The sequence below is a fragment of the Misgurnus anguillicaudatus genome, chromosome 1 (genome assembly GCF_027580225.2).
Source record: "Misgurnus anguillicaudatus chromosome 1, ASM2758022v2, whole genome shotgun sequence".
In the NCBI taxonomy this organism is placed as follows: Eukaryota; Metazoa; Chordata; class Actinopteri; order Cypriniformes; family Cobitidae; genus Misgurnus; species Misgurnus anguillicaudatus.
Window position 1 is genome coordinate 28,541,894 of NC_073337.2, and position 27,219 is coordinate 28,569,112.

Sequence of the window (27,219 nt, forward strand, 5' to 3'; positions counted from 1 at the left end):
ACCACTTTGCCACTGACAGCCGTCTGGAAACTAGTTGTCAATGAGCTATCTCGTTTAAGCGCGCTGCAAGTCGCAATTCATTAAGACATCATTAGTCAGAGCGCAGCGCCTGGCAAATCCCCTACACGCTGCTGTGAGAGCGACGGGAGCAGGAAAAGCTCGGCAAACCACTGAACTTACCTGGGATACGGACTTGGATGGATGGATGGGTTTTAGGCTGCTTTCAACCAATTGGTGGATGTTTTTAAAAATAAAAATTGTGCCATTGTCCCACCCTTATGTTGTTCCAAACTTCTTCAGTTAAAAAAACAGGAGAAACCAAACGATCCCAGGTCGAATCCCGGGACACATTATCAGTATATTTTCTGGAATTTCTGTGTGGAAGGGGCTAGACAATAGTGTTGTATGGCCTTTGAAGACTTATGGCACGCAAATCAGTAAAAACACTTGTGTGTGTTTTCGAAGAATTTCGTGGAAAAAAGTTAGTTTTCGTAATTTCTCCTGTTGTGTCCATGGAGCAAAGAATAAGGGCACGGAAAGACATGAGGGTAACCGCTGACAGATTTTTCATTTTTTTGGGGCGAAATGTTCCTTTAGAAGGTGTGGATGTGTTGGATCTTGTCTATCATCCCTTCAAGTCTATTTGGTGTATACACTTAAAGAGCATGTTTGTGTGTAAGGGTGATGAGATACTGCCACGGACCCGCTCGTGAAGGCAGGAAACACTTACGTACGGCAATGATAGATTCATGGATTTTTTTTACCTAGCCGATGATGTATGGTGACTGGTTAAGCACGCTTTTGCGAGCTTGTGAAATACCTTCACGCACTTAGCGGGTGTTTGCCGGGTACTTTTGTCTTTAGCACTCGGGGGTGAAACGTCACACATTAACACCTCTGTCTATCAGAGACTTTGTTACAGCATGGAGATAAAGACCATGGCTGGAGAATAACCAAAACATGCATTACAGATAGATAGATAGATAGATAGATAGATAGATAGATAGATAGATAGATAGATAGATAGATGGATAGATGGATAGATGGATAGATAGATAGATAGCATACCTCACAGCTCCGCTCCTTCGTTCACCTCCTCCCCCTTTAGCTGCTCCCCCTTCCTCCTCCTCCAACCCTCCCCTTCTGCGCTCCGGTGGACGGCGTACTTCTCTCTCTCGCTCTCATTCAGGCTGAGCTGTGGACACAACCAGAAGCAGTCTGTGAGAGTGTGTGTGAGAGTGCGCGTGTGTGATTGCCGGATTGCAACTCTACCTCTCCGAAAAACTCAAAGAGTCCCACTCAGCCATCCACCTCACCAACCCATCCCAGAGGAGTACACCTTTACCCCCACGACTACTGAAACGCCCCCCACATGGAGCCATGTGAACCGCCGTCTCCTGCCCGGCTTGGGATCTGATTTCGGATTGCCTCCTCGGGGACAAGCTCCAGGCACTGGATCTTTTGAAGTAAGGAGGGACTGCGAAGATCTCCGCCATCCCGGAGGGAAGCACTGTGCTCCGGGCGTTGTGGGCTGCAAGCCCCCCTGGGCTGGAGGCCAGCGCTCCAGCACCATGGATTACCTAGTTTGGATTTTTCTGCTGATGTGTGGGGTGGCGTTACCTGGAAGAGTTGCACCCCAGCACCCCAAAGACAACGTCCCCAGACTGAAGCTGTCTTATAAGGGTGAGTTTTAAAATTAATTTGGCTTCTCTCCTGCGTATGACAGATTGTTTCCATATGTTTCGTGTGTTTTTAGTGTGTGTTGGCTGTACCAGAGCTCTGTGCTATAGGTTTTGGGCTTTCTTCAGTCCTCAAGCACAAGTTTAATTTCTCATGCATCCAAATTGAGTTTAATTCCTTTGTTTGGGTGAAAAGCACTCGTTCACCTTTACCCATCTTTCTTGACCTGTATATACTTGACAGTGCATTTTCCAATACTTGATACAGTACATTGCACGCGAAGGCTCGGGTGATGCTGGCCGCTATGCGTAAATGGTGGTAATATCAAACATGTTATTCTCTGTACTATTTTAAAGGAGACAGCGGAGACTATAGCAGCCTCTTTGTAACCGAGGGCTTTCATCTCTTGCGGAAATGAATTTTTGCCATATTTTGGGCTGTTCCTTTTTTTAACGTTTAAGCTTGGGCTCATTGTGGTTCTTTGTTCAGGAACATGACCAAAAGTATACGGATCTCTGCGTGGTGGCATTTTTGCTCTCACTCCCTCATTTCGCAAATATAGCCTTCTGTTCTGTTAGCGAATCTGCGCTTCTGGTGTTTGTGTTGATTGTATGGTCGGTGTGTGGCCTCCAGGGCCATTTAACATCCTTGCATTTCTTTTATAGATGAAGGATGGGTGAAATGAAAGATTTATTTTTGTCTGAGAATGCGTTCGGAGAAGGATGTGCCGAGACGTTTTATTTAAGAAATCAATCTTTGAGCATTAGCATCTGGTGTTCAACTTTAAAGAGAGAGCCTAAAAATTTTAATGTAGAAAATATGCCGATCCACCTGTATCTCATCACATGCCTCTTTGAGTTAGTGCTATTGTGCTTAGATAGCCCAAAGCATTGTGGGAAAACAATCTCACATTGCATCATCACAAACTTATGCCACCTGTGAACTTTATGACTCTCTTTTATCAGAACCCTGTAGGTCTTTTGTATTGTGTAATAGCCGTGTCTCATTTGATCAACAGATGTTATTGCATTTTCAAAGGAAGTATGGAAGGAGGTAAAGTGTATTCTCCCATATTTGGGCAAAATTAGTGTGTTTTGGAGTTTCGGCACAGTTGCCTCTGGCATGCTCACTAATGGCATCTACATTTACATTTATTCATACAGCAGATGCTTTTATGCAAAGCGACATACAAATGAGAAAGCTTAACATTGAGTCGATGGGGTGACAATAACTGAAGTCTATAAAGCCATGCATTTATAAAGACACATTTTTAAACATTGCTTTAAATGCAATTTGGATAAAATCCTTTTATTATAAAGTTTATTATAAAATCAAAATGCTTCAGTTTTGCATATTTATGTCTTGTATGTCGTACCAAAATAATTTGACATACACTCAATTTATGACCTACAACTTTATATTTAAGCAATTCCAACTTTATGGATGTGACATTTTCAGTCAAAAATTTAAATATAATTTCTCTGAAAATGTTTTTATTACCAATATATTGAACCATCTGTTTACATTTTCCCAAACCCCTGATGAAAGTCAGATGTCAGAGTCCAGACATCAGAAACATATCAGTCTATACTCCTGTTTTTTTTTTTTTTTTTTTTAATAAGGGAAATAAATGTTACCCCGCACCACAAAACCAGTTATAAGCATGGGTACATTTGTAGCAAAAACCAACAATACATATTGGTAAAAAATTTGATTTCTTTAATGCTAAAATCATTGGGATATTAAGTAAAGATTGTGTTCAAGGAAGATATTTTGTAAATTTCCTATCGTAAATATATAAAAAATATATTCATCATTAGTAATATGTGTTGCTAAGGATTGCATTTAAACAACTTCAAAGGCGATTTTCTTAATATTTTGACTTTTTTGCACCCTTAGATTCCAGATTTTGAAATGGTTGAATTTCTGACAAATATTTTGCTATCCTAACAAATGCATTAAAGGAAAGTTTATTTATTTAACTTTTAGATGATGCATAAATCTCAATTTGAAGAGTTTCGTTGCAAAACGAGATAACTCAGTTTTTGTCAAAACATGTTTATTATTAAGTTATCATGTTATGATTTTGTTTTATGGTGCTACTTAGCTGTATTTTTTAAGTTATGAAGGTTTAAATCAAAACAAATCAACTGCAGTTGAATTGATATAAATTGGAATGCACAACCAAAAAACGAGATTTCTGAAAAATTAAGTTATGAAAAACTGAGTTATTTTGTTTTGCAACGAAACTCTTCATATTTTGTAAACATATAAAAATATGTGTTGCTAAGGATTGCATTTAAACAACTTTAAAGGCGATTTTCTGGATATTTTAATTATTTTGCACCCTTAGATTCCAGATTTTGAAATGGTTGAATTTCAGCCAAATATTTTCCTATCCTAACAAATGCATTAAAGGTGATGATGTATAAATCTTAATTTCTAAAATTGACCTTTATGACTGGTTTTGTGGTTTAGGGTCACAAATGTATTATGGATGTGACCAAAAAGGACAAAAAAGTTTTAGGGAGACAACATACTTTGTAGGAATTTTATGAATTAAAATGAAAGAAATTGAAATTGAAGGAACAACGTTATTGATGTGAAATTTATTTGTTATGAATGTGTCGTTTCTGAAAGCTGCCTTTACCAAACTTTTAAAAAAAATGTTAGAAAACTTAAACAGAGACCTTGCATTGTTATTTAAGCCACTAAATATTGTCTTCTGAGATATCAGTACAGTTAAAAACTTTTAGTAAAAACTTGGTGAAGTCTGTATTTCTGCTTCCTTCATAACCAAGCCTTAAATTCATTGCCTTATAGTTTTTTCGTTTTTTTCTTGTACTAAATGTTTTATGTAAAGCTGATTTAAAACAGTGCACTTATGGAAATAAACTTGACCTAAATTATATTTGGTCATAGTGCAAAGGAAACAATTTTAGCTGGCCATGCTGTTAAATGTTTTAGTATTTAGTTATGACTACTGAGCAAACTTTGTTACCCAATTAATGTCTAATGAGGTACCTCAAACCAAAATCAGCCCTCTCCTACATTAGTTCACAATGAGATCTCCCATTGGATAAAATTGTGATGTGTGAGACAAAAAATGCGTCGATGTGTTTTTGGCCGGCGGTATGTGTGAGAATGGAGGCAGGCTTGGATAATTAGACACCTGGCCATGGTGATGGAGCTGCGTATGTGTGTGATGGAGAGAGATAGTCGTGTCCACAGGTGTCTGATGGCTCTTTTGATGCTGTGCGCTATGACAGATCGCTGTTCACACCCACACAGCGTCTGAGTGTTAAAACCAGAGAGGATGGAGGAAAAGTGCGGGGGGGAGTTTAATGAAGGCGGTGGGCAGACAGCAGTAGTTGGCCAGAAGAGGATAGTCGTTAAGTGAAGTGTCATTCATTCACTCCCCCTGTGAATGCAGCATAGTAATTAAGCCAAATAAACGCGCAGACACGCTCTCCAGGGACGCGAGCGTGGAGTGAGCGCTCACCCGAGGGGACGGTATCATTTACACACACATATATAGATTGATCGCAAGTTGCACATGGAGATTCGGGGACGCTCGGTGCCATGTCGCCTCCGGGGAGACCGGTCGGGCAAAGCAGAAGATCCATCTTAGCCGGGCACAGTTGTTAAGCGATGGCACAGTGATAGATTTTCCTCTCCGTCTCCATCCCCTGTAATTATAATGCCACCTTGCCGTCTTTTTATGCCTTCTGCGCGCTTTAAACTACCGCCGGCGAAAATTGCTCTTGTCAGGGCTATCAACGGGCTCGTTCGTCTGTCAGCGTGTGGAGGATACTTGCCTTCGCATGCTGGCGAGTCGAAATTAAAAACTGCCTGTGTTGTGAATTTACACTGTAGGATTAGTGGTGCCCAAAAAGTCATAAATACCATCCGAGACAGATTAGGAGGGAGGGGGTCTGTGAGTATGAAGACAGTGCCACCTGCAGGTGGCAATGTGCGGGCGCATGGCTCTGATGGATGGGGGACCCTTTGTAAAAAAAAGTAAAAGGCAATCCCAGGGTTACCCGCTGGTGAAACGGTGCATCGGGGACTTTAAAGTGCTTGTGAAACAACCTGATAATTACCCACTACAGCATAATTACCAGGCTTCCCGTTTCATTACTCTATCCCATGGCTTTCTGGGATTGATTGGGATGGGCGACGCTGGGAAGCAGAGAGACTCCGAGTCGTCGGAATTCAGCCTGAATCTTCCGAAATAGACACTCCTCGTCCGACCGCACTGGACGCAGACTGGAGGAATCCCATAATAGCGGGCTGGTCGCTGGCTGACGGGTGAAGTTCAAGTTGGCGATAGGCCAGGATTTGAGGAGGATGGGAATGATTATAAAGAGGCTAAGAGTGATGTTGGTTTTTGTCTCTCTGTCTTCACAGTCTTCACAAAGTCTGCAGTAGATATTGAGTCTCTCTCTATCTCTCTTTTGCTTATTCTATACTATAAAAGATATAATAGTTGTTGTAAAAGATAAACATAAAAAGTGGCATTAATACTGTTTTTTTTTCATTAATTCAGTTCTAAGTTTTCATCTAATGTCCTTCCTCTCATTCACGTTATCTCTCCGTTTAATTTCCTAGTTCTCTTTTCTTTTGCTTATAGGCTGTCTGTTATAAACTTGAAGGTCACCTGAAGTCTTTCTGTGGGATGAATGATTTACTTTCTCGTTCGTTCTCATTGACCTTTTTACATATCACTGTGTCCTGTTGTGTTTAGTCTTTGGTTAGTCCGGCTCTATCGCTGCTTTAATGAGTCTCGGTACACTTTATAAACATATACATTCAGCTTCTTCTTAAAGTTTTTAATAAGCAATGTGTTTGATTATTTTGATGCAGTGTGTATTTACACCTGTCCTTCATGTGTTGTGTATTAGATCAGTGGTTCCCAAACTTTTTCAGCGTGCGGCCCCCCTTGTGTATGGTGCACTCCTTCGTGGCCCCCCAAAGAAAATTTGTGACAAAAAACTGTTCTTAACTCAACATTTTACTAAAATACATATTAAATGATACAAAAAATAGTGCTTTTGGTTAGTAGCCTTATTTTTTTATGTTTAATTACACAGAATTCATGATAAATTAATGTATTTTATAAACTGTCATAAAACTGGGGCCCCCCTGGCACCATCTTGCGGCCCCCCTTTGGGCCCCGCCCCCCAGTTTGAAAACCCCTGTATTAGATTACCGAGTGAATATTGGGTCCAGTGTGTCAGAAAGTGGTGCACCTGTTGTTAAATTTCAATAGCGTCCTCATACAGTCATTTCCTCACGAGTCGGATTTCATGTGACTTCGTGCACTGCAAAAAAAACGACTTTCTTAGTATTTTTGTCTTTTTTTAAGTACAAATATCTAAAATTTCTGCTTTTTCTTAATGAGCAAAATGACCTAAGAAAATAAGTCTAGTTTTTAGACAAAAGTAAAAAATATCTTGCAATAAGTTTACGTACGTTTATCGTAAACACTTAATTTAAGAAAAAAATTCAAGATTTTTTTTTCTTATCCCATTGGCAGATTTTATGCTTGTTTTAAGCATTTAATTCAATTAAATTTTATTTTTTGTTTAGAACTAGACTAATGCATCCTGATTTAAGAATTTGTAGATATTTGTACTTAAAGGGACAGTAAATGGGTTTTAAGTGTTTTATTAATCAAAATCAATGTCTTTATTCATAAATATGTCCTTGTTTTTGTCAAATTAGGGATGCACCGAATCCAGATTTTTTGGGGTTCGGCAGAATACCGAATCCACTGTTTAAGATTCGGTTTAATCTGAAACCGAATACCGAATCCTACTCGCATCCTTATTCCATTAACACAGTAAAAAACATTAATGAAGTAATCAACGTCCTAGTGTTGGGCGATATGCCCTATTTTCAGATCGTCCTATCGTCAGCCTGTGAGATCGGCGATACACGATATTATCGGGGGGCGGGGCAGTAGTTTACTCATTTTTTTATTTGTTAATTTTTTACTCATTATAACAAGTCACTTGATGGGTGGACAAAAATAGAACAACAGCAAGACCGTCATGACCGCAACATTTTTAAACCTGAGGCCATTAATGCGAGCACGTCATTAAAACCCTATCATGATTACTTAATAACTGCAAAAACATGCATCTGCGCACGCGCGCACATACAAACAATTCAATGCATTGGTTTAGTGCTGTTGCAGAAGACTACACGTGTCAAGCAGTGGTGCTCTCATGAGGTGCCTTTTTAAACGCATCGGTCCAGCGGAACGCGATCATATTTTAAATACAATCACATATTAAACACGAGGGATGTGTTGCTACAACTCATTGAAATGCATAGGCTATCATAAACAGGATTAATACCTAGTGATCTGACTTCGGACAGAGCGCAGCTTTCTGCACGTACGCGAGAGTGAGGCGCTAATATGCAGCGGGTCATATTTTAAACAAAAAGTAAAGTTTGCCGCAGCTCGCATGAAACGCATTAAACTGAACAAATAAGGATTACTACTTTAGTTTATGTTTAGACTTCGGACAGACGCGAGCGAGAGCGCGTGCATGTGAGACAGAGAGAAGCGCAGCTGCTCATGACGCGGCGCGCTGGATTTAGTGGTAGAAGGAGACCAAGACGCGCGCATTAAGTGCAGGTACGTGCAAGAAGGAATTCTCTCTTTACAAGCTCTCCGCGTAAAGTGAAGCCCACAAACCCTCATGTGAGGAAAAACATGCATTGTGGGTGTTAATATAAAACTATGATGATGATAATAATAATAATAATAACCATTCGCCAACAATCGTCTTGACCTATCGCCATGAAAGCCTGCCATTGGCGATATGTCTGAAGATCGTCGATACACGATACTATCGTCTATCGGCACAACCCTACAACGTCCACAGTATATTTTTGATTTTATTTGATTTTAACTGTAAAAAAAGGATAGGCAACATTATGCAAGGATGACAAGTGGGAAAAACTCAAAACGCGCTCGTTTTTCCCAGGTCCGTCCGCAACATGTGAACCGCCCCTAAGACTCACCGAAAAAAAAGCTTATCTCCACATCAGCACCCGATGTGTGTAACCAATGGCTGCGTGACGTCGACCAGCGTAGCGCAAGCCTAGGGTTCGGTGGAAAAAATCTACGATTCGGCCAAACCCAAACCCATGTCAAAAAGCATCAAATCAAAGCAAAAAGCGTCAAATTCGGTGCATCCCTATGTCAAATGACCTCTGCCAGTGATCTGACTTTTCTTTGTAAGCTTAGAATTTCTTCCCTTTACTTACATTGAACGGGTAAGTCCAAGGAGGCTTCCATGTCGTTCCGCCATATTGATAAACTATAATAACAGAGAGGGACAAAAAGCACTAGCCTACCAACACGTTTACACAACGCTTTTTCATTCAGAACACATGAACCAGCTGAAACGGACAAGGAGATCAGTGAGTACATAACGGCTACTGTAGTTGCAACAAGCATTTGGAAAAGCGAGGCGCTAGAGAGCACTATTCGTTTGAATGCGAAATACAATTTCACCACTAGATGGGGGTAAATACTACTTAGTATTTTTGTCTTGTTTTAAAGGGACAATAAGTAAGAAAGTGTTTTTTTTTGCAGTGTAAGTTAGTGTTTATTCGTGTATGTGTGTGAGCTTGTTTGCTGTACTGGTGGTTGATTTCCAAAGTTTGGTTATTTGTTTTTATTTCAATTCTTGAGTCTTTTGTACAGTGCTTTACACAATAGATATTATTCCAAAGAAACTTTACTAAAAATGGGTTTTACCAATTTGGATGAATTCGTAAGGTGACTTTGGCTGATTTCTCTGACAAGTCAAATACTGTAGTGAAACCTTAGAAATAGATATCCTCACAAACCATATGTGAATAAAAACCCAGTTTAAATTCCACCTTGTAAAAACTCATTCTAGGGAGGAACTGAAGCGCACTGACCCCTCAACCAACTATAATATTTTGTACAAAAATAGGTTATCTCGTCAATTAAGAGAAAAGGCTTTTCTGCCAATGACAAGTTTTTACGGCAATCCATATTTCAGCTGTTATCATTTAGGTGGTGCTCTTAACCAACTTATAAAACATTGAAGCATCAACTGATCCAAAAACAGTAAAAACTCTGTGTATGTTTTGATCACCGCTCTGAATCTGATTTCTAACAGATGTTACATACACATAAGTTATTTACAAAAATGCAATTATTTTAACGTTTTGCTCAAAATGTTGTATTTTTTGTTGAAACCAAAAACAAATATATATTTTTTTAAGCAGAGGTTCTGTTCTTTTACTTAATATATTGTTTGTTCATATATTTAACGAATAAACATTTCTGGAAGGCACTACACTTTTGTAAAAATCATAAAAAATTCTGAAGCTGACTGGCAACTTTTTTTTAAAAAAAACGCTGGTGGGGAAAGAGTTAACAGCTAGTCAGCTATACTATTGAAATGTATGACACCATTTTAAACACGGTTATACTTTACTAATTAATGTAATATTTTAATGTTTTAACACTGCCAATTACACTACAGTAGTTTACTCAACAGAAGAGAGAAAACGTGGTTGATTGTAAGCCCGCCCCCAGCGAAAACTGATTGATGATCCACACAATCGAATCCAAATCTTCTTGACCAATCAGGATTCGGTCTCTGTCAATTTCTTGCTTTGTTTTGTCGCTCACTATGTCAGTCCCTGCAAACTGACACCCTTAGCTGGGTCCCCATTCGAAGACTGGGTCCTTCGAAGGATGCGTCCTCGAAAGTGGGTACTCGTCCTTTTGAGGTCACAGACTCAAATGAGACGGTCTAGCTTTCGGAGGATCCATAAGTTGCGTCACCAGCGGTAATCAACAGTATATCAAATTAATCAACTTTAGAAATATACGCAACATACACAGAATAATTCAAAGTAAAAAATGATTTGAACCTGACCTATATGGCTCGCATGTTCTCAAATAATTGATTTTCGGGATCTTGTTCATCATTTGTATCATCAGGGAGCCGCTATCGGAGAGGTGGGATGTCTGATTCGGTGAAATATAACCTTGATATCTTTAATATTGACTGAGTAAGGTCATGTCAAAGACTTTAATGCTCCTAATCTCATAATTAAATTGAGACCTCAGGGTCACATACTGTATATATGAATTGTGTTAAGCTTAAGCTCACATTTTTATCTGACATTATCTCTCACTGCCTGTATGTCAGCTGCGTTTGTGTGTGTGTCATCTGGAGCGCTGCTGAATGGATTGTGTCTTTAAGCTGCGTCTGGCCTCACAGGCTGTGGCCGAGGGCCAGCTTTAAACAGACTCTGCGGTTCACCCGTCATGTCGCGAGCAGATTCAGGGGTAATTAAATGGTTCCACATACTCTCTCCTCTCTCTGTGGATCAGGGCAACACTGGAATCTCATGCGGTCGCCTGCAAATATTGCATTGCAGTCTGCGAAAAGAGACGGATGGGTTTTTGTGCCGCACACAATCTTATGTAGAGCAACACGTGGGGTTGCAACACACACAAATAAAGAATGAATGTACATCGTTTTAACACCACAGACAACATAAATGAATGCAATGTCTTTCCAAAATTCATCAAAGAAAATTGGATTACTCCACTTTCATTTAAAAAATCCCGATAATTTACTCACCCCCATGTCATCCAAGATGTCTCATTTGTTATGTCAAAAACAAAGACATTTTTTTGAGGAAAACTTTTTAGGATTTTTCTCCATATAGTGGACTTTAGTGGACCTCAACAGTTTACTGTTTCCGAGGCATAAGGGTCTTATCTAGCGAAAACGATTGTTATTTTAAGTATGAAAGTACTTTTAAACAACAACTTCTCGTCTTGCTATAGCCGCGTCAGGCGCCAACACAACCTTACGTAATCACGTAGAAATGTCACGCATTACATATGTGAAACGCACACTTGCAATATTAAATGCTTTTTCTTGATGAGCAAAACGACCCCAGAAAATAAGTCTAGTTTTTAGACCAAAAATATCAAATTTAAGTGATTTTGTGCATAAAACAAGCAAAAAAATCTGCCAATGGGGTAAGCAAAAAAATCTTGAACATTTTTCTTAAACACTAAATTCAAGAAAAATTAAAGTAAAAATTGCTTAACCCCTTGGCAGATATTTTTGCTTGTTTTATGCATAAAATTACTTATTTTGGTCTAAAAACTAGACTTACTTTCGTGGGTCGTTTTGCTCATCAAGAAAAAGCATCTTAATTTAAGAATTTTTAGATATTTTTACAGAAAACAAGACAAAAATACTAAAAAAATTTCTTGAAAATAATTTTTTACAGTGCGCCATCAGTTGTGGTCTTGACCGGTCTTGAAATAAAATTCCGAGTCCTATTTTTCTGAGACCGAGACGAGACCGAGTAAAAATGTGTTCGATTCCAAGACAAGACCGAGACCTTTAAAAAGTGGTCTTGAGACCGGTCTTGAGACCGAGACCGGTCTCGAGAACTACAACACTATTAATTAGTTTCATTCCACATACAACAACATCAGAACGGTCCACTTGTAAACACTGGAGCGGAGTTTCGCACATGCCATGCGTGACCTTTCAATGTGATTATGTAATATGTAAGGTCACGCTGGCGCCTCACATGGCTAGTGCAAGACAAGAAATTGTGGTTGTGGAGTAAATTAGCAGATTTTTTTATGAAAGTGGAATATTCCTTTAATGCATTGCATACACTGCAAAAAAAAAAAAGATTTTCAAGAAAAAAAAATCTTAGTATTTTTGTCTTGTTTTCAGTAAAAAAATCTAAAAATTCTTAAATTAAGATGCTTTTTCTTGATGAGCAAAACGACCCAAGAAAATAAGTCTAGTTTTTAGACCAAACATATCAAATTTAAGTGATTTTGTGCAATTTCGTGCCAATGGGGTAAGCTAATTTTTCTTACATTTTTTTCTTGAATTTAGTGTTTAAGAAAAGTGTTCAAGATTTTTTTGCTTACCCCATTGGCAGATTTTTTTGCTTGTTTTGATTATGTATTAATTTTATTTAAAGAAAAAATTTAAATATGCATTTTAAGTAGCCTAAGTAAAAAAAAAATTTGGTGCAAATTGCTGCCACATGGATTGACATTACTTTATGGTAATGAGCTATGACGCAGTTCAGCGGCAACCAATCGCAAGGTGGAAACGTTCGGCGTCAACCAATCGGAAGGCGGAAACCTCCCCTTAAGAGGATTCCAGAGAATGCATTCGAGCTTCATTGTTTTTTGACGCTCTCGCTGGCGGGTGAATAAATCTACATGCATGTTTAATCTTCACGCCCAATAGCTACTTGGGCCAAATACACGAAAACGTGATGTAAGCAGTCAAGTGGTCAAGTGCAAAGACAGAAAGTGTGGTTATTTGTACGCAGCCAATGTTTCCCCCTGTGCTAAAAACCTTTCGAAAGGGATAAGATCTGGAATAAGATCCTCCTTTTGGTACTAAAACAACGTCAAGGTTCTTGTCAGACGTACCTGCACATTGCTCTGCTTCACTTATTCTCTTTAGTTTCTGTTTCTTTCTGTCTAACTTCTCGGCGAAAGCATCCGCTGTACCAGTGGAGCGAACACATCTGGCTTGTGCAATAATAAATGTGACGTCAAGACGCCATCGCGGCTGCTGTGATTGCATGTTGTCGAGAGAACTGACGAGACTGCGTCTTTTATCCTTAAAAATATAATTACCTGAATCGTCGACATGCTGGATTAAGATCATTTGGGGGTCAAATCCAGATCACAATCTTTTAATGATTAATAGCATTGCATTAGTGATATCAATAGTTGGGTATCTGATGGTTTAGTAAACACAAATTTAAGTTGCAGTGTTTTCCGGTAACTCAGTTGGTATGAGCACAAAAATCTTGGGTTTCATTCACAGGGAACACACATACTGATAAAATGTGTGACTTAAGTCACTTTGGCTGAACGCGTTTGATAAATGTAAATGGGTGATTCTCACGAAAACTTGGTTTTAAAAATGTCAAGCATGAAAATGTAAAAATTGCTTAAATTAACTTTTTTTCCCACCAGACATTGAAAAACAAAGTCTGGAGTAAATGGGAACATTAATTAAAAAAACTTTAACTTATCATTTAACACTTTTTGTAACATAATTTAAAAAATTAGTCCTAAAAAATCTCATTACCGCAACAGTCAGAAAACATCAACACTGACATATTTTCAAAATGACATGACAAACCTGAAAGAACATAATTGGGAGATTCTGCACATGCATTTAAAATCAAAGTATTATGCTTCTATTAATTAAATTAACATTTAATAAGCATCTGTTGCGGTAATGATAATCAAAATGTTGTGTAAGCATTCTGACAAGACAATATTTCAAATTAACTGTAAAAAAATGATCTTACCTGGTAGCCATCTTGAAGTAACTGGTCCATGTGCTTGGTCACTCAAAATCAAACTTTATTAAAATTCTGTATGTGTGCTTAAACTGTTCTCAAAAAGTGTTGCGGAGGATGAGAACATCAGGCATGGACACATCATTTTCCTACTTTTCTTCATTATTATTATACATGAATATTCAGTAAATATTTTTTCTGTCATCTAAAGTAGTCTAGCAAAACATCCATTTCTTTTTTTTTCTTAATATTTTTGTGTTAATTTGATTAAATTACAACATAACGCATTTTCAAACACAGCCGGACACATTGCGGTAATGAGAATTTCAGCAGAAAATGAGATAAAATTTCCAATTATAAATTCTTATGTTGAAATCACACATTGTGCAAGGTAGAACACAGTATTGTGTTAATTCTGATGCTTTTTAATGTTACTACATTACACATTTTAAAGCTAAAATCATTAGTGCCATGGTGTTTCAATGGTTTCGTGAGAATCACCCAAATATAATGTAAATGAAGTTCGGTTCGAGCCGGTTGGGAGCATAAATCATTCATTCATTCATCCAGAGACGTCTTTTTTGTTACAACACACGGTATTTGACACAGTGATTGTTTCCTGTTGGTGTCACTGGGAATCAGACAACCCCCACGGGTGTCGACCCCTGTCAATCTCGCACCAGACCCAGCTCTCATACGCTGACATCCAACTTGGTTACCAGGGCAACTTACCAAAACCCGAAAGTTAAAATGAAGCAAAACTAAAGCGTATTCATATCCCAAAGCCTAAAGCAACATGCAAAACAGTGTGGTAAGCAAATTTCTGTTTCTGAAATCGAAGTTCTCTCAAGCGCAAAACCGTCAAGACCGAGCCACACACTTCGTTCATTGAGAGAACGAGAAAAGGAGAACTTTTGCCAAAACCGTGTCAGTGTAGACGACGTGTGTGTTGAAGCACGCCATTGTTCTGGCTTAAATAAATAGGTAGCGCCCAAAACCATCTGCAGGACTCTTTTCAGTTTTTATTCCTTCTTTCCTCACTTCTCCGGCTCTCCTGGGATGTTGAGTAGCCCGGGGCAGAGCTAAAACACAGAGGTAGCACATGCACATGCATATTATGCCTGCTCGCTCCCACCTACATAGTAGCTTGTGTAGTGGCGCTCATGGGGTCATGGGTTTGATTCCCGACTGTAAGTCGCTTTGGATAAAACAACTAAACTGCTTCATTTCAATGGCATTAAACTGGAACTGCTTGTAGAGACTTTGTCCTTGGAAAAGAGAGAAAGCGCTTTGTTTAGCTTTCTGCTTCTTCAACACTCACACTCCATTTGCTTTAAGCTGCTATCCAGGGAGATGTAGTCCCAGATAAAGTGTGCATGTGTGTGTTTGTGTGATCACGGACCATATGAAGGCTACCTTTTGTGGCGGCCTTGCCAAGGCAGCAATTTGAGAAAAAATGCCTTGTCTTTAGAGTTCAAGCACCAGTCGCTCACTTTCAGATGGAGAATAGTGAAACTGCCAGACACGTCTGTCAGATCTTGAGCCAGAATGGCAGAAGAATGAGGGTTGGAGAACTTGCACCTAGCAGCGGTAATTTAGCTACTGACAGACAAGTTAAAAGTAAAAGAGACTGAGAATAGGAATATTTGGCACAGACGATGCACAAAAAAGGACTTGAATGAGTTTGATGGATGAAGACAAAGTAGAGAGAGAGAGAAAAATGGTATGAACTTTGATCTATTCTGGAGGAAATCAGTATGATTTTTCACTTCAGACTAAAAGTTGAAGGATCTGGATAAAAAACCTAGAACGCATCTAAAACTTTTTTATATCTATTGACTTTTTTGGATATTTTGTTCTTGATGTTGCATTACAGATTCTGATGATGATGTCTGGAGTTGTGAACAAAGATATTGTAAATAACACGATTGGGCACCGCTACTACTACTAATAGGGGGCAATAGAGGTCCGACCGTCACTTGACCCATTTTGTTTACGCCACCATACTGGCAGGCAAGGACAGCCGGGAGCGAATATGAAATGAATGATGCCAGCAAGAGTTTCATGGCAACAGTTCACTGCGTACTTTAATTAAAAAAAATATAGATATGTACATCCAAAACTTAATAGATGAAACATACAGTGAGAGATCCCTATAATGCCTTTTAACGTTTATCAGCTTATTTTTCACATTTTAAACTTTTATCAAGTAATTTCAGGGTTACTATTTAACATAACAACCTTATACAAGATGTTGAAATAGTAAGGTTAAATAGTCTGGTTTAAAGAGCACCAATTATCCGATTTATGATTTTACATTTCCTTTGGTGTGTAAGTGTGTATTAGTATATGTTAATGATATGCAACAGGTACAAACCCCAAAGTACACGATGACGCAAGTTATCATCTCAATGTAAATCTCTTTTCTAGGACTACAACAAACACACGGATTGTAGGCAACAGTTTACTTCCTGGGCTTGTTGACGGAGACTAGATCGACATTATCATAATTCCTCTCGCTTCAGACTCACAGCCTGTAAGTTAACTCCTGTTAGCATTGCATTGTGAGCGAAGCTTTCAAACATGGTAAGGAGCGTCACATTTCCTGCTGATGTCAGAGGTATTTAGTCCAGTCACAACGTACAGATTAGCTGGCCAATCAGGGACACAGTGCTTTTCAAATCAGTCCGTTTCAGGAAGAGAGTGAAATCTGAAGCTACAAAAATGTACAGTACGTGGAAAATAATGTGTTTTTAGCAATGAAATATGTGCACTTTAAAGTTATTGTTCAACCACTATCGAAACCAATGCTACAGTCCTCAAGCGCTACGATTGCCTGCCAAAAGGGCAGAGTATAGGCTGCGTGACGTGGACTACAGGAGCTCTATGCTACGCTCAATATGGCCGCTGTGTAACAGGAAGTCCCGCCTTTCAGTTAAAACAACCAATTATCAATCGATACAGACTGATTATTCTCTGGGGGAGGGGCTAGATACAGAGTCATGTAAGGCACTTCCAACCTGTGCACATGCGCAGTAGATGAAACGGCATTGAGAGAAGGTATTTTTAGTTCAGTTTGAGCTTAAACAACAAAAGTTATGGTACAGTTGATGTCAGGTTTAATTGTTTGTTTGTTTAATTTGATTTTATCATGCGATTTTAGAGATATCAATCCAAGTAGACTTTTAAGTAGGACTTTAATCTTGCATGACTGAAATAACTGCCTGGAGGCGTTGCAAACATGGCCGCCAAATGGCACGACTTCCTTAAAGGGGCTTTGGTTGTAAAGCACCAGTAAAAATGGATTTCTGACAGTCTAATAAACCATAAACTAAGGTGACCAGGGGCCTATACCATAAAGCTGATTTAGTTGGTTATCCAGGTAAGTTTATTATTAGTATGTGCAAATCCTAGGTTTTGGGTACCATGAAAATAGCTTGTCTGGTCACATTGGCTTGGTTTTGTCAGCTTGAAACTAATCTTGTGATTCTGAGTTTGTTTAACCATTTTCATGTTAAAGCCTAAGATTTTTAAAATGAAAACTGCATAAAATATCATTAAAATCTCATCAATTGTTTTTTTTATTGTTGTGGATTTCTAATTCAATTAATTGAACAATTTCTGTAAATCTAATTCTTTCTTTTTTTCTTCTATACAATGCATAGATATGACGTACCTCATCAAAGTTACTTCTAAGGATACAAAAGTTACTTTTTTTATTTAACATGAGTAGTTAGTACCTTTATGCCTGATAACTTTGACTTTGACTGTTTTTATTTATTATGACAACTTGATTGATGATAACTTAATGACGCCTCCTCATGTGTCTTGTAGTAAATTCTTCATTGCTAAAGCAGTGGCGCGCAACCAAGTAATAAGTGTAACTCACAGCTTCCTCTGCTGGTGAAAATAATCATTACATGATACTCCAAAGGCTAAATGTTGATTGGTCTTTTTCAGTGTATTTGCTGGTTGTTTTGGATGTGCTATAAAACGGGGACAGCTCCAGTCCGGAAAATGTGGACGTCTGGTCACCTTACGTAAACGTTATTCGAACTTTGAAATGACATTTGTATGAAAGAATTTAGCAGATGCTTTTATCCAATGCGCCTTAGAAAAATAAAGAAAACAATAAAGCGATTCATCTTAAGGAGAACAATATGAGAAGTGCTTTGCTTTGTTTTCCTATGGCATCAGACTGTAAAATTTTGTATACAATATGTAGCAGATGTAGCAGATGACCTCAATGAGCTTAGAAAACAGTTTAAGGCTGTGCTTTCAGTATTTTCACACATATTGTGAAACTTCACTTCATAAAAGTCTGGTTTAAAAGCAGTTTAGTTGCAAACCAAGCGCTGGGTAAATTTAAAGAGAACACAGTGTTACACACAAAAAAAATCATCCAACAATTCCAAAACGGCATTTATAGTGTATAAAAAACAGATCTATAATCATCCCTCTGCAATAACCTATTCTGATTGGTCAATAATGGCAATTGCAGTCAAATATTTCCGTATGCGGCTCTTTCCCATGACACATATTTCCCTTTATGTCACATCAATCAATCAACGTCTCTTTCTGTGCATAATGATTCATAATAATTTACATCTGCATTTACATGTAAAGTTGATTTTCTTTTATGCAATAGCGTAATAAGCAGTCAAATACAGTCAGTCAGTCAGTCAGTCTGACTATGTTTTCCTGTGCAAACGCTGTCAGAAAAATTGTCAAAAATGCTATCAATGGGGCAGTATCTTTTTAAAAAGTACATATGTGCACGTTAAAGGAAAACACCACCGTTTTTCAATATTTTACTATGTTTTTACCTCAACTTAGATGAATTAATACAAACCTGTCTTTTTTCAATGCGTGCACTTAATCTTTGTACAGCACCTCGTGAATGCGTTAGCATTTAGCCTAGCCCCATTCATTTCTATGGCTCCAAACAAAAGTTTTATTTTGTGCCACCATACTTACTTGTGTAACTACTCTTCTTTAAATAGGGAAAACACGGAAGTGTTTGGTGGCTTTTAAATTCCTGTTTGGATCCTAAGGAATGAATGGGGCTAAGCTAAATGCTAACACATTCACGAGGCGCTGAACAAAGATTAAGTGCACGCATTGAAAAAAAGATAGGTATGGATTAATTAGTCTAAGTTGAGGTAAGAACATAGTAAAATATTAAAAAACGGTGGTGTTTTCCTTTAAGAGTTCATATTAGTACATCAAAGGTAGGCTACTATATATGTGTGTGTGTGTCTTTAGCTAAATGGTTCATATTAGGACCTTTTATAAAAGGCAGTGCCCCAATGACAGCTTGGTACCATGTAGAAAATAATATATTCAATAAATTGTTTCGGTCAGAGAGCCCTGGCATTCATATATATTTAAATAGCTTTGGATTGGTTAATAAAACTCTTGTGTTAGAAAGCGAAAATAAATGCTGTTGAAAGGGCCAATCCGAGCTGTGCCCATTGTGCATTTGTTCTTGTGGGAATACTGCTCTATATTTGATATGCAGTGTTGTTGATACACGCAAAGGATGGATGGTCTGTTTCTCTTTAACACTTTCTCTCGCTCGCTCGCCCGTTCTCTCTCCCACAACCACACAGATGTCCAGAATCATAGCGGAGGGGAACGCAGATGGCTAATATAAGAATGGATCGATGTACTCGAGAGAGAGAAACTGCAGTCTTTGCATGTCACTGTCGATTATTAATTGTTTGCGTGTTGCAAAAACGTTGCGGAGATGTCGACCCCACCTTCTCTCATGGGCAGATGTTCTGGTCTGCGAGTCATTTCTAGTCATTCTTATCATTCTCACTTCATAACGTGTAGTTTATTCTGCTTTTACCGATTATTGTGAGACGGTCTGTTTTGTGTCAGGCTAACTGTCAACACGATAGCAGATTTACTTGAGTGGTTGTTCCTCTGGTGTTAGTGGATGCTAGTGGTGGGAATAATAATAGTATAATAAATGCATATCTTGTTCATGATATGGGTACATTATTATTGCTTTTGTTTGTGTTATTATTCAAACTTTTTGTGAGGATACTGTGATTTATTTAGGCGGTAAAATGTAGCATGAAGTTCAACAGGGACATTAAAATATATAACGGTTCAAGGGTTGTTACGAGTTAGTCGTTTGTTTATATGTGCATGTTTATATACACAGACTGTAAATAAATAATTGTAAACTTTTTGAAATGTTTTGTGTAGTGCATCGTGAGATGTTCTTGCTTAACGTATTGCTAGTCTGATACAAATGTCTGGCAAATGTGATTTCTCCAATGCTTATGTTTCTTTTTTTGGTCTTTCAGAAATGCTAGATTCCAGTAATCTGCTGACTTTCACCGGTTTTGCAAACAGTTCAAGTTACGACACGTTCCTATTGGATGAAGAGAAAGGGAGATTATTGGTTGGAGCAGAGGACCACGTCTTGTCTTTTGACTTGGTCAACATCAACAGAGACGTCAAGCTGGTAACACACACACACACACACACACACAAAACATTAGATCACTAAATACATTTGCTATATGAGTGAAGGATTGTATAGTCCAGTGGTCTCCAACATGGTGCCCGCGGGCATCAGGTTGCCCACACGGAGTCTGTGGGCACAGTCTATTAACTCATTCACCACCAGCCTTTTTAAGAAAACTTGCCCATCTGCATGTTTGTGATTTTAACAAAATTTTCACAAAATTCCTTGCAGGAAAAATTATTTTCTATAAATATATAAACATACAAATTATATCAAATTAAAGAACACACCCTCTGCTTTCAAACAAACAATAAACAAACAAACAAAATAGGGAAAAAAACGTTTCATTATATATTTACTTTTTCTACTTAATTTAACCACTGAAATTCTCTTCAAAAATACAACATTTTGAGCAAAAAGCTTAAAAAATTGCATTTTTGTAAAGGAATTTATGTTAGAGATCAGACTCAGAATGACTATCAAACATAAAGGCAGTTAAAATAAATCATTAAATCTTTTTAACTTCCGTTTTTGATAAATTCGGCTTGGCGCCATCTGGTGGATAAAAGCGGTATTACACTTTTACTTTGAAATTCGTCCAGAAAGGCATATTTATTAGTTAAATATTAACTCATAAATGACGAGATAACTCGTCAATGGCGGTGAATGCGTTAATAGCCTCAATTTTTATTTTTATTAGCTTGGCTTCTTTTATGTATGTTAACATTTTAAACAATGATAAAACATATCAACAAGTAAAATAAAATCAACAAGAGTAGACTATATCAAAAAAGTAGCCCTCAAGTTTCTTTTTATTCAATGTGGTAGCCCTTGCTTACAAAAAGGTTGGAGACCCCTGGTATAGTCAGACAAAGCTGGGGTCATCTGAGACCTCCATGTCTTATTTTCTGCCCAGACCGGATCTGCATTCATTTTTCTTTTCTTTACATCTGCTTATGTGATCTCGGACTGTCTGTTTCTAATTCCTTGATCATATCTGTACCATAATGTCTCTTTCTCTCTCGCTCGCTCTCTCTCTCTCTCTCTGTCTCTTACATACACACACACTTCAGCAATGCCATCGTTCAGAGATAAGAAGCTGAAACTAGTGGTTTGGCAAATTATTGTAATTAACCAAATTACTTTCACGGACAGAATACCTTAGCAGATCATGGAGAAAGATAATGCAGAATATAAACCATTGTATATTCGGGTAGGAGAGGCTGGCATGAAATGTCAGTAGGACTATAGGTTGGTGTACAGCGGGGAAAATAAGTATTTGAAGCATCAGCATTTTTATCAGTAAGGGGATTTCTAAGTGGGCTATTGACACAAAATTTCCACCAGATGTACAAGCCAAATATTGAATTCATAGAAAGAAATCAGAACATTTAAGTATACAAGTTGAGTCATAATAAATAAAGTGAAATAACACAGGGAATAAGTATTGAACACATGAAGAGAACAAAGTGCAAAAAGGCATAGAAAGCCAGGGGATCACATGAAATCTGTCAGTATTGAAAGAGAAACCCTGCACCCTATCAGTACTAATTGATATCAGCTGCTTTAGTCCTAGTCCTTCTCTTCATGTGTTCAGTACTTATTCCTTGTGTCAATTCACTTTATTTATTATGACTCAACTTGTATACCTAAATGTTCTGATTTCTTTGTATTGATGGCTACATCTGGTGTAATCACTGATCTATATAAATGACTGGATTGCGCATAGAACGCTTGACGTAACTGCGTGAGGTGAAGCCAGCGCAGAGTTCGAGCCGCCATCTTAGTATACCCAACCGGCAGAGAGCGTCATTGACTTCCATTCAAAATCATGATCAAAATTTACCCCCTTTACAGCGTATCAGTTACACAAGGTTAATTTTTAGGATATGTGTACATAAATTAATTGTTAATTCTGGTGTTATTTGCAATGTTTATGTTTTAATGGGCCAGGATAATGGATTTATAAAAAACCGTTAAGGTGAGTGTGTCTGTTGCATTTGTTAATGACACGGGTATAAATAAAGTTTTTTTTGACATTCAGCTACACGGTGACGGTCAGCGTTATTTCTCTAAATAAGTTTAGGTAACTTGTAAGTTTAGATAACATAATTACAAAACTAGCAAATTATTGCATGCACATACGGTACAAAGCATGATTATTTATTTAGATTTCAGAATGAGCACGTTTATTGTCATTTATACTAAATATGCTGCGGTCTGTCTGCTGATCTGATACTGTAATGAAGATGAATGTATAATAACTGTTTAAAACACAAAATGTACAACTTTCAGTAAATAACTATTAACATGCTTTGGACGTTTGTGTTGTAATAATGTACAGGGTAACTTCACATATAAAAACGAAGACGAGTAAAGTGATGTTTTATCATTAAAATCTGACAACGTCCATTGATTTAATAGAACGTCTGGGTATACCAACATGGCGGCGCGGTGGCTTCAGAAGTGTGACGTCATGCGCAATCCAGTCATTTATATAGATCAGTGGGTGTAATCCACTTAGAAATCCCCTTACTGATAAAAATGCTGATGTGTCAAATACTTATTTTCCCCCTTGTATATGAATAATACAACTTTTGGCTTTATTTTAATAGTGTTGTTTTTGAATCACTTTTTTAACTCTTTCCCAGCCAGCCCCGGCATTTTTCATGATTTTCACAAAAGTTTAATGCCTTAATATTTTTTAAATATATAAACATACATTATATCACATGAAAGAACAGAGCTTCTGCTTTCAAAAAAAAAGTTTCATCCTACCTTGATTATTTCTCCTCTTATCACTTCTCAAATATGGGTAGGTTTCTTCAAAAACACCAAATTTTGAGTAAAAAGCTGAGATAATTCCCATTTTGTGAAGGACTTTTACTTAGAGTAAGAACCTCGTGTATGTTTTGAGAATCGCTCTGAATCTGATCTCTTTCACGTGAGGCGTTGCTTCTGGGTTGTATAAGTTGGGTAAGAGCACCACCTGGTGGATAACAGCGGTATTAAGGATTGCCGGAAATACTCGTCATTGGCAGGGAAGCGTTTTCTCTTAATTGACGAGATAACTCATCAATGGCGGGGAAAGAGTTAAACAGCACAATGTTATGCACAATTTATATAAACAATATCTCAGTGTTCGTTACATTAATCGTATGATGTTTATATGGTCAATTATTGCAGATATGTTGCTTGATTTATTTACTGTAATAAATAAAACTTGGTTTGTTTCTAGGTTCAAGTTACCAAAAATGATGAAGCAGGTCACTCATTTGTGCTCCTGTATTATTGTAACACTGCCAAAGGTCTTGGGTTTGAACCGGGTGTGCCTCATAAGCCTTGAAAAGTGAAGCCTCTGGCTCTTTGATCGCCCCCTGGTGGCTGGCTGCAGTACAAGTCATAACCCCGCCCTCTCCATTCAAATGAATATGACTTTGCTCTAAATAAAAAAAATATTTACACTTCCAATAAAAGTTTTCGAAAGATGGTTTTGGTCCTTTCAAGTAGTTGTTATCACGCTGATATATGTTCAAGTGTTAATTTTTGTGATAAGTTTCATTTTAGCTTGTAATTTGATGCTAGAGAAACGGGGCGTGTCGCTATGATTGGAGTGGTTGAATTGGCTGCGCGAGCGTTTGGGCGGAAGTTTGATACCGCGGCTCCGCCTCTGGCTTCACGGACGATTCCTTCTGCGCATGCCTCGGCTCCAAACTGACGTTTTTACGTAACATGGCGGCGACCGTGGTCGGACATTTTTGGCTTCAATTCATTACAATGGTGGGAGGCGACGTCGCGTCGTCCATCTTTTTTTACAGTCTATGGTTTGAACCCAATGAACATAATGATAAAAAATTGATTCCTTGTAACCTTGCAATGTAAGTAAATTTGGATAAAAGCGACTGCCAAATGCATAAAAAACACATTCAATGTTATTATTCAATACATACAGTATGAGATCATAAAAGCTTCATATATTATCCATCAATTACTGCAATCTTGTTTTTTAGTTTTAAACATATTGTAAATAGGTATAGATGGAGTGTAAGTGTGACACTCCAAAAATATTTTTGTAAGTGCGTATGATTCAAAGTCTCTCGTGTGATAAAACAAATTGTAGTTTTTATCCTCTATCACCATCCTTGTCACAGATGGAGGTGGCAGAAGGACGACGGGCAGCAGTCGTTGCTTATTTTACAGCCAGGTTTCACACGGAGCGTCATAGTCGGTCATGCACGTTTTTGTGTGTTCACATTCTCACACATTCTGTCTTGCACTGTTTTATAGATCGCCTGGCCTGCCACGCCTTCAAAACGTGATGAATGCAAATGGGCTGGAAAAGACCTGGGGGTAAGTGTTGACGTAATTAAACTAACTCCCCTGTACCCCGAAATTCCATCAACCTCTTTGAAATGGTGTGTGGCCCTTACAGGAGTTGATTGGTTACAACTTTGTACCGTTTGGTCTTGTACTTTTCAAGAGTGTTTATTTTTATGTGTAATAGCTTGAACTATAAACTTACATTATGTGTGCAGTTTAAAAATGCAGGGTTGGGTTAAAAAAAGGGAAGACCCCAGCCTTTGGGTCCCTTCTTGACCCAGCGCTAGGTTGAAAATATCCCAGTTTTTACAAATCTAAAACCTATAATGTAACATTATTGACTTTAACTATAAGCATACAGTATGTTACTTATGAGCTCCATTACTGAATAACATGTGTGTATTTGTGCTTGGGTGTGATCAAAGTTACACTTAAAGATTAAGTTTTGCTTTTGTACACTTTTATATTGAGTTAAATTCCCAGAATGCAACCCTTGCCTTTCTATACATCAGAAATCTTTTATATATCTACCTAGAGTTATGTGCATGTGTGTTGTATCTGATGGTAATTTCACGGCTGGGTTCTCACCGAGATGGGGGGCAAAAGGGGAGCAGGATTATCACAGATAACTCACCAGACCTACTTCTGAGACACACACTGTTAAATACAGTCACCTTATATTACAATTACGTGCAAGCGATCACACGCTTACAATATGTGGTATTTGTATGGCATTACATGCACCAGCCACTAAATTTACCCAGCCCAGATTTAGGCTTTTGCGTGCTGTGAAAATGTTTGTTCTGGAGTTCTTGAAAGCTGCTAGCAGGCGAGCATGAATGCTTGATCAGGGTATTACCAACACGTTTTCATTTCCACGACCGTAAATCTCTTCGTTCTCACATTTGGCTTGGCTGGCCGAAGCAAAAACAAGCCCAGAACGACAGCTGGTACGAACTCTTGGTGTGTTTCATTTGAAACTGAGAGGTTTTGACGTTTTAGCGGTGCTTTTTGTAGCTTTGTCCATTCAGTGTTACATTTCTATGGTGCAGGGTTGCCTCCAGACGACATGACCAAGTTAACACCAACAAAATTACATTCATACTGTAGATCGTGTGCCTTTTTTATAGACATGCACAAATTTTTCTTGCAATCTTCTTGATCAATTATCTTGAACTAGTTTCTAGTTAGTATGACGTGTAGACTTGTAGATTGATCATGCTTTTGAACAAAATAACCAAGCAACATGCAGTGCATTATATATCCGTCATTCTAAATATTAGGGATGCCACAATTCTCAATACATTATTGAACCGTTCGGTTCGACCCCCACGGTCCAATACGCGCAGGTGAATTGCGGTTTTTCGGTTTATCCATCCAAATCTGTCAGTTTTATATTCCCTGCACTTTTGTTAATGTGCGCATGCACGTGATCTGCACTCTTATAAACGCCACAGCGAGTAGATATCCAGTCACTGTGCGCTAGCTGCGTTAACTCTGCTTGAACTCTGCTTGCAATGCTGGTGTCAGATTTCATTCGCGTGCACACACACCCAACAGAAATACGACAACAAAAAGCAGCAGAACGACTGACTTTTAAATCTGAGGTGTGGATTAATTATTTGCGCGTGTAGATTACATACAACATCAATGTAAAGATGCAAATTCGCGTGGGGAAATGCGAATGACGCAAATTGGGCTTGTTATTGGCGGCAGTGGTCGAGTGGTTCATGTAGGTTGTCTACAAATCGGAAGGTTTGTGGTTCAATCCCCGGCTCCACCTGACCAAGTGTCGAGGTGTCCTTGAGTAAGACACCTAACCCCAGCTGCTCCCGACGAGCTGGATGGCGCCTTGCATGGTTGACACCGCCGTCGGTGTATGAATGTGTGCTTGAATGGGTGAATGTGAGGCAATATGTAAAGCGCTTTGGATGGCCATTGGTCTATGAAAGCGCTATATAAATGCAGTCCATTTACCATTTACCATTGATGCAAATGCGCGTTATTTGCCTCAAACACGTCTTCTGCGCAAGTTGAAAAAGTTCAACTCAAGAAGAGAATGCGCATGATGCTAAAATAAATCCCACCAGTAATGTTGTTTGAGGAACGCATTTTTGCTTTCTAACACAGACAGCATGATGTTGGACTTAACAGTAGTGCAGTAAGGTATAGCCTTCATTTACAATGTAAAGTTTAATTTACTAAGTACAGGTATATAAAATGGCCAATTTATGTAATGTAACGAATTCACATGTTCCCCAGTTTGAACAGGATATCATTTTTAAATGTCTTTATTTAATTATATCTTATATTATTGTATCAATACACTAGAAAATGTAAGATGATTTTTT

General features: G+C 38.2%; 1 protein-coding gene across 5 annotated transcripts in view; it reads left to right on the forward strand.

Moving 5' to 3' along the window:
* The window catches only part of sema3aa (sema domain, immunoglobulin domain (Ig), short basic domain, secreted, (semaphorin) 3Aa), a 132,318-nt gene that overhangs the window by 77,523 nt on the left and 27,576 nt on the right, over positions 1–27,219 (forward strand). For 3 of the 5 annotated variants that reach the window (XM_073869139.1, XM_073869142.1, XM_073869140.1), the window contains 2 exons: positions 20,385–20,545; positions 24,836–24,898. In XM_073869139.1, the coding sequence (XP_073725240.1) occupies positions 20,387–20,545; positions 24,836–24,898 (222 nt within the window). In that variant the 5' untranslated portion in view covers positions 20,385–20,386. Of the gene's footprint in view, positions 1–296; positions 1,684–19,613; positions 19,851–20,384; positions 20,546–24,835; positions 24,899–27,219 lie in introns of those variants that run through there. The other 2 variants (XM_073869137.1, XM_073869138.1) reach the window with 2 other exon arrangements.